The sequence below is a fragment of the Populus alba genome, chromosome 2 (assembly GCF_005239225.2).
Source record: "Populus alba chromosome 2, ASM523922v2, whole genome shotgun sequence".
Lineage (NCBI taxonomy): Eukaryota > Viridiplantae > Streptophyta > Magnoliopsida > Malpighiales > Salicaceae > Populus > Populus alba.
In genome coordinates, this window is record NC_133285.1 from 14,330,356 (window position 1) to 14,338,640 (window position 8,285).

At 37.4% G+C, this 8,285-nt stretch overlaps 1 protein-coding gene across 3 annotated transcripts; it reads right to left on the reverse strand.

Moving 5' to 3' along the window:
- Nucleotides 1-338: 338 nt before the first annotated feature.
- Nucleotides 339-7,325, reverse strand: LOC118050018 (uncharacterized). Of its 3 annotated transcripts, XM_035060220.2 has the most exons (16): nucleotides 7,082-7,325; nucleotides 6,758-6,919; nucleotides 6,565-6,681; nucleotides 6,396-6,480; nucleotides 5,739-5,847; nucleotides 5,575-5,642; nucleotides 5,325-5,450; nucleotides 5,154-5,247; nucleotides 4,166-5,018; nucleotides 3,636-3,836; nucleotides 3,479-3,539; nucleotides 2,528-2,641; nucleotides 1,716-1,829; nucleotides 1,548-1,637; nucleotides 672-745; nucleotides 339-559 (listed from the first exon to the last, which is right to left on the reverse strand). In XM_035060220.2, the coding sequence occupies exons 1-15, from the start codon at nucleotides 7,177-7,179 to the stop codon at nucleotides 719-721; spliced, it is 2,319 nt and encodes a 772-aa protein (XP_034916111.1). In that variant the 5' UTR covers nucleotides 7,180-7,325; the 3' UTR covers nucleotides 339-559; nucleotides 672-718. The 3 variants fall into 3 exon arrangements, 2 of the variants coding, with proteins under 2 accessions (XP_034916111.1, XP_034916110.1); XR_004687786.2 differs by having other exon boundaries at nucleotides 1,531-1,637; nucleotides 4,166-5,247; XM_035060219.2 differs by having other exon boundaries at nucleotides 4,166-5,247.
- Nucleotides 7,326-8,285: the final 960 nt, after the last annotated feature.

Sequence of the window (8,285 nt, forward strand, 5' to 3'; positions counted from 1 at the left end):
TCCCTCTAACATTTGCTTAAAGCATGTGTTTTTTGAAATTACTTGTATTTTATTTCACTGGGGATTGCCATGCATCATTGCTTGAATCATAACTCAAAGGCATCATAGGGTAGAAGAAAATGAAAGTGTTTCAACCTTGTGATAGTTTTTGAGTGCGAGAAATGTCCCCTTCATCTGCTAACATGACAGAGGTAAAGTCTACGTGAGCCAGCACCCATTGAAGCGGGCAACATCTAATTATTAAATAACAATTCATTTTGGGCAATGAAAAGAAGTTCAATTGAAGGAAGAAGTTTTTTTTTTTTCTTGTATAAGCAATTAAAGGAAAAGGTAGAGGATTAAAAGGAAAACATACAGACTTGTATTAGTATACTGCTGAGGCACAATATTTTACATTTTAGCACATAAATCAGAATACACTTCCCAATTTGCTGGTGCGGGGAAATCAGGAAGTGTAGAACTCCGGAAGTTAGTCAAACCTGCTTCAAATCTGGTACTGCAAGACGCGCAGCGAATGTTAAGCATCTGCCTCGTATACAATGGTGTGAGCTTTCTGGCCCTATGGTAGCAGACATTGCAGAACCTCAGTAAATGTACGAGCATTGATAGGGCAGAATCTGAAATTTCGTTACGTTGTATAGAAAAATGAAATAAGGTGGCAGAGTCAATACCACCAGGCCTGAGCTGCACAGATTGCACAAACTGTAATCATGGGGTTTTAACCTTCTAGAGCATATGTCTGCACCTGCAACCGACACAAAAAAAGAGATGAAGAAAAAGATACAAAATTACACACTATCAAAAGTCGGATAACTTAAATTCTTGAAAGCAGTGGATTGTATCGCCGACAATCTACAATGGAGGAAAAAAAGTTCTCAAATTTTGCCATGGCACTGAAAAACAGGGTCAATCTCCTTTCACGATAACAATTGCTGATTTTATTTTTACAGGGTAAAGTATTTGGTTTGCTCCGAGGGACAAGAAAATAGCAGGTAGAGAACTCACCAACATGAACAATTTAAGGCACTTGACAAAACATAACAAGCTCGACATGCACTAACAGAGTCATACAAAAAAAGCTACCCAACCTAGCACGTTTCCCATTATATGGCAACCCGGTTCCTGTTAACAAGAGGTAAACACTAACATGTGAACGAGACAACATGAACTAGCCAGATCATTTGCATTCAAAAGGTGGACTGATACTGTATCGTAGCAAATCACAGTGCTGCTGAAAAAGGGTGCATGGGAAAAAAGGGAAAATCTCAAAAAAAATGATATGACCCTTAGTTAATAACAAATTTATTTCACATCATGTTTCCACTTTTACATTTGACACTGCATAAAACTTTGATAATCAAATAGTGCTTTCTTTTTATTTTAAGTGTAATTGCACTGGTGCTCGGTTCTGCCATCCAGAGTAGATTCATAATTGGAAGCATGCAAAAAATCAGGGAACTGAAAAATGTCATCCTCTAGTCAATAAAAGGACAGATTAAAACATGAAAAAGAAGAAGAAAATAAAGCAACCTTTCATTCTATTCTACCTCAGCCATGTTCTCTTCAGGAAAGTAACTTGGTCCTGTACAACAACTACCATGGGCACCATCATACTTGAGGACTCTAAGTTTCCCTTCCTGCAGTTCACCAAAACCGGTTATGCAGTTCAAAAGTGCAGACTAATAAGATCAGCATGATCGAAGAGAGATGTAAACCTTGGTTCCATAAACAAGACCTCCCCCAGCAAAGGGATGAAAACAAGCGACATTGACCTCATCCTCTGCACTAGGAAGCACTCTCACAAGTTCCATATCTGAAACTCTGTAAACCTGATTGACAGAAACAGAGGATTAGACCAAATTCTGGCCTGCAGTAGAAATGGAATTGCAAAACAACCATCAGCGATAACCTCAAAAGAACTAGATTCCCAGAAGTAATATAGATGGTATATAACCCTTTCTGCTAAAATAATAGGATTAAAATTTCCTTTTCCAAAGAATTTTTCTTTTCCAAATTCAAAACCATGGTTTTCAATAATTGTGGCAATTGCAATCGTGGCTCTGGGTGTTAATTGGAAGCACATACATTACCCATCAAGGATCATCTTGGCACATTTACACTCAAAGAAACCATTTCCAGTAGTACAAATTTCTATGTTTTTGTCTATTATTAGCACAATCACTTCCAGATTTTATTGCTATTCAAGATTCATCCCTTCATTATCAAATAGAAAAACTATCTCAATCAATTCTCTGTCAGCAGATCACAAACTATGTTTGCCAGAGCAACAAATTTGTGCTTTATAGGAGAGCTACCTCTGTTAATTAGCTCTTGCCCAGGCAACAAGTGTTAAAGCATGCCGATGTTAGTGAATAAAGCAGAGAGTTGAGTTGTTTTTACATTAATGAAGCATAAATCAATATGGAAAAGGACACTTTATCGCCAAATAACTATCACCTAACTGAAAATTCTCAAGAAAAAGCGGAGGAAAATTAAAGGGCAGAGGGCATGAAAATGAACTTTATACCTCCAGAACCGTATAAATAGGTGATTTTGTTTCCCCATCAATGACAATGCTTTTTAGAAGGGATACGTGGCGTCGACCGTAAGCCAGTAATATGTGCTCAGATGTTGGTGAGAACTGAACATGGCATCAAATACAATGCACAGCAATATTAAACCAAAACAGAAATGTAAATGAAAAAGCAAACATATGATCCTCAACATCCACAACAACATAATTAGAAATCCAAACACATGAGATGAACAAATTCAAACTGGTATATAAAAGAAAAGAAAAGGTATATCAGGACTGGATATTCTAATATTTGCAAAATAAGTACTCAATAGTGTTATCTCTGAGTCACAGCATGTAAATCTCAGAGCATCATGTCTGAGGGTTCTTTTTCTTCCTTTACCAAAAACAAATGAAGAGCAATTGAGGATCTCAAAAGTCTAGAACACAAATTGTCCTCTCACAGAGTCCAGCCCACAAGAAACTAATGACAACAAGGACAAAAATAAAAACAAAAGATGTAAACATTACTGATAGACCAGAATTACAGCTCAAAAGGTCCTTTTGTTATCAACTTAGCCAGAAGTGTCTAGCACCACAAAGACGAGCATACAGTGAATTACAATTCAAAAATTCCCCTTCAGTTACCATTTTAGCCAACTGTGCTTAACAGTTAACACAACAGAAGTGCAACAGCATGTCATTTACAAATTAAATGCGATTGTATGTTGAGAGTGCAAATGAAAAATCAAGGGAACACTAATGAGCTGAAAACCAGCAGAAAGAAGAAAGGTAAGATTTGAACTTATTATGCCCAATACATGATACCCAATCAGCAAGTGGCCAAAATTTTTTTGCATCTTGTTGCAAAGAAAAAGGTCTGATTGTAACGGAAATAAACCAGTAAATATGAGGAAAACATATACATCCAACATTTTCTTTCATCCATGAAAGATCACTGACCTGGATTGAAGTCAAACAATGAGCAGCCCTAATTGCACGTGACACAAGCACTGAACCAAAACTGTATAAATAGAAATTTGGCAGATAAGATAATCACTTCTTTGGATGAAAGAACAAGAAAAATCAAGTGCATAGTGAGAGCTGGCTAGAATTTTACGTTGCCTCCTCCAGGGAATATATGCGAAGCTCGTACATAACTTGGTGAGCTGATATTGGGTGTCGAGTAGGAGAAGTTGCGGTTCCAGTATCTTGATGGACAAGCGTTTGTAAACCAGGATCAGCTTCCATATGGGGCAGCATGCAAGCAACACAGGCAGCTAAATATCTTCCACATGGTGAAAAATGAGCACCCATTTCACTGAAAAAACAATAGTTGTCAGAGGCACACAAAGTGAATATATTAAAAGGCAAGCCAGAATGTATTAGTAAAATGCAACACCAAAAGACTTGACCAAGCTGGCCATTATGACTTGAGACAAAATTGATGCTGTTATTTGATGTTCACTAAACATAAAGATGCAAAAAAAACACCCCATCCATGCTGTAGCTAGCAAAGAATGCAGTAAGAAATCAACAAATAGATCATTTCTTTTTAGTCCAAAAATTTTATTTCCATCATGCCAATTGGTTTAGTAAAAATCATAGGAGAAGCAAAAAGAAAGGCAAAAACCATAGCCTTCAACATACCTACAAAGGACAGCATGAGGTATGGTTAAGCGACATTTATCAGAATTGAGTGGAGCACAAGGATGTTCTATGTCATGTGACCACACTCTAAGCTTTACGGTGCATGGCAACTCTGCAGCAGCTGCCAATGACGTGGCAATTTCAGATTGGATTCTATTAAATAAGGGCTGATTATCAGTACCCTCGTGTTGCATATTGATGGGAGCCACACTTTCCCCAGATTCAGGCACAGAGAACCGGGAGCGTGAAACACGATGCCGCGAGCTAGATCTCCCAGAAACCCCAGATAGGCTGGTGCTTCCAGGCATTGCTAAAGAAGCCACTGCAGCTTCCACATTCTGAGTAGACAGATAAGATGCTAATGAGGAAGGGCCAATATACTGGGATGAAAGTTCATGACCACCACTATTAAGAGGAAGTGTCGATGGAACACCAGCTTGGCTCTGACCCATTAACCATCCTTGCAAAAAGGGTGGGAGCTCCCACCTTGTGGAGTCTCTGGAGGGTAGAAACTGCTGAAGTTGCCCAAAATCAGTGGACTGCTGCCTAACTGAAGTATGTGCAGGTACTCCATCCGTTGCACTATTACCAACACCAAAGGTCTCTAAATTAACAGAGTTTCCTTGTGGGTTCCCCCCTACAGACTGCATTTCATCGGTCTCCATGGCATCTTCTCTGCTGTTAGAAACACCATTTCCCATTCCAGAAGGGAAAGCATTACTTACTATACCTTCTGCACTGGTATATGAACTAGAAGGGACTGCAGGAAATGTCTCCATGGGAGATACCAAGGGATCATATCTATCTGCTGCATTTGTATCCATTTGAGGCTGGGTTGAAGTAGAGGACTCCACTAGCATTGTACATGAATTGACATGTCTATTAACATCTACTCTACTATCATCTATGGAAAATGAAGGCACGAACAGCAAAGGAAAGGACACAAGAGGTAGTTCAGAAGCCAAGCTAACACGATCATTGGACTGACCATTTGCGACAAAAACAGCAGGAGGAGGATATCTCGGGTAACCGGGAGATGTTGCCCGTGTCATCGAGGAATCTGAAGAGTCAAGATCATTGACCTGCATATCAGTCCAAAAATGTAACCTGCGCGATAGAATGAGTAAATAATCAAATAAGTGACCTTTGAGTTATTCACCTCAGCAGTCAAGAGAAATGGAGCCCCGTGCGGGTGAAAATGCACTGCTCGAAGAGAACGCCTAGTCCTCAATACAATGGTTGGTGAAGACGCCTCCCCTCTCTTATTGTAGTGCCATATGTACAACTGACAAATGAGATTGAATGTCAAAATGCATGTTAAACTACAAATTCAACACAACACGATCCTCTAACAGAGAGAGGAAAAAAAATCAAACACACTGAATTATAGTAAATGTAATATTAAATACCTTGTGACCTGATGCAACAGCCAGCAATTCTCCTTCTGCATGGAAAGCAATGGAAGCAATAGGACGATCTGTGAGGGGAAACAAATTCACCTTGTCATACAAGCTCAACAACTATAGAAGAAGAAAAGCACTTAAAAATAATAGAAGCATAAAATTGAACTTACAGAAATCACGAGATCCTATACACTCTGATGTGTTTGCATCCCATAAGCGAACTTCATAATCCAAGCTTCCACTTGCAAGAATTTCCGGATGCAGTGGGTGGAACCTGACCTATAAAATTAAGACCTTTAATATAGAGAAGATAACTTAAAAAGTTTTTCATTGACAAGGCATTTGATTTGAGATAAAAAAGAAAAGAAAAGAAGTAATACCTATAAATGGGGAGAAAAGGAAAAGGAACGGAGATCAACAACAAAACTATGATTGTATATGAAAGATAATGGGAATTGGTTGCGCAACAAAAAGGAAAGGGGAACAATAACCCTTAAGAATATGCAGTTCTTGTAATTGATAAATTGTCTAGACTACCATAGCACTAATTGAATATACTGCTGAAAGATAGTTATAGAGCCCTGACCAAAAAAATCAGCATGTTCACTGAATATATTTTATTCCTGGTACTTTTTAGCAAGAGATCTCAATGAAGCAGGGGGGGAAAGTGCTAAAACTTCACAATTGAGCCTATGCCAAATAATTGCAATGAGGCATGCAATTTACCAATTATTCATTCATGAGTAACTGGTCAGAATTACAAAGAATCAAAGAAAAAGAGCAACCATATATGTAAATCCTTGCAAGAATTCCAAATTCAAACTTACCACCCATGGCGTCCTCCGGTGACCCATCAACACCTTTAAGCAATTTCCAGTTTGACAATCGATTATCTTCACCGTGTGATCACCACTGCGATTAAAATCAAAGAGAACTAAGTACAACTTCCAGTTGCGCATGACCAGAAAATAAATCAGAGTGGGAAAAAAAACTCACTGCGTAGAAGCAAGTGTTTTTCCATCAGGACTAAATGCTGCTGCTATGGTCGACCTTGGAGGAGGCACCAACGGGCAATACTTGGCCGATAAATGCCGCAACGACTCCGCCTCAACCCTAAATCACAAAACAAACCCAAAATGTGAAGCAACCAAAACTCTTAAAAAAGATAAAAAAACAGCACATCCGTTACCACGAAATAAGACCGCGTTTTGCATCTCTAGCTTGCTCAGTTTTAGGTGAGGACGACGAATTCGAATTCCAATGAGAATCTTCTCTCCACCGCCTTTTCGGTGTGTGCTTCGTTCTCGGACAAATCTCTCTCTGCACTAACAAACAGAAGGCATTTCTACCACTGAAAACATCAAAACAAATCATACACGCCAAATCAGCACCAAAATTCAATCAAATTCACCTCCCTACCAATTTCAACTTCAATTTAATCTAAATTCTAGCTCTTGTCAACCATCACTACAATCAGATGCAAAAAAAATTCAAAATTCTTCAGAAATCTGACCTTTGAAGAGGATTAGTGGAGGCAGGAGAATCGAGCGGATTTCGATCCAACGGAAAGGACAGTCCTGTCATTTCCTTGGTAGCACAATTCAGATTCATATGGAGAGAGGAAACTGAAGCTAATCTTCTGCAATAATATCGAAGATCGTAAAAAATTAGAGAGATAGGAACCCTAATTCATTGATAGATTTGGATCGAGAGGCTCGTCGATGTATAAGAGAGAGGGGGAGCGAGAGGGGTACGCGTGTTGGATTTGAAATGGCGAGAAAACCTAGTAAAGGAAAGAGAGGAAGAGGAGCTGATGAGCTATGAGCCAATAGGAGAAGGGGGAGAAAAGAAAAGAAGAGGAGAATTGTAGAGAAAACGAGGTTAAAAATGTTGATTTTACTGTAGTAAAAAGACGTGGTTAATATTGCTATTTTTGTTACTGTATTTAATATTATCTTATCTTGGTGAGATTGCAAAGTGGACCTACTTTGTTTTGTAGTTTTAAAATCTAGATGAGATCTAGATTGGTTTGAATTAATATATATATATATATAAAAGATACATTAATTTTTTAAAAAAAAAATTATCTTGATCTAACACTATGTTAACCGGTGTAATTATCCTACACTGGGTTTTAAAATTATATTTTGTTTAATTATTAATTTGTTATTATAAAGGGTGAATACTATATGTGTTTTTTTATTAGTTGGAGGGCTACACAATGTTAATATTCGTTAGGATTTAAATGTTAATAATAAAATTTTTAAGTGGATACATCAAATTAGTCATGTGGATCTAGGATTGATTTGTGATTGTTTGGGAGTATGGTTGCAGTTGTTTTTAAAAGTGGTTTTATGTGTCGAAATGTATTAAAATAATATTTTTTTTATTTTTTAAAAATTATTTTTAAAATCAGCGCATCAAAACGATCCAAAATATATAAAAATTAATTTTTAAAAAAATTATTTTTTTATAAAACATGGTTTGCATTATGTTTCCAAACAATACCTCACAAAAATGTGTAGAGAGAGGGGTAATTATAAATGAGTTTGGTTTTGTTTTGTACATACCTAAAACTAAAATAATCATTTAAATTTGGTTTTTTAATAACCAAACATAACTTTATTGGGTTTTGAGTGTCCATAACCCAACCTGGATACAAATGTTATAGCTTACAACTATTTAATACATAATTTAATTAGTATATATATAATTTC

Coding starts and splice junctions, on each gene's coding strand:
- LOC118050018 (XM_035060219.2), bottom strand. CDS start 7,179: ATGAATCTGAATTGTGCTACCAAGGAAATGACAGGACTGTCCTTTCCG. Junction 6,682..6,757: donor AAACGCGGTCTTATTTCGTG/GTAACGGATGTG, acceptor TTTGTGATTTAG/GGTTGAGGCGGAGTCGTTGC. Junction 5,643..5,738: donor TATAGGATCTCGTGATTTCT/GTAAGTTCAATT, acceptor TTCCCCTCACAG/ATCGTCCTATTGCTTCCATT.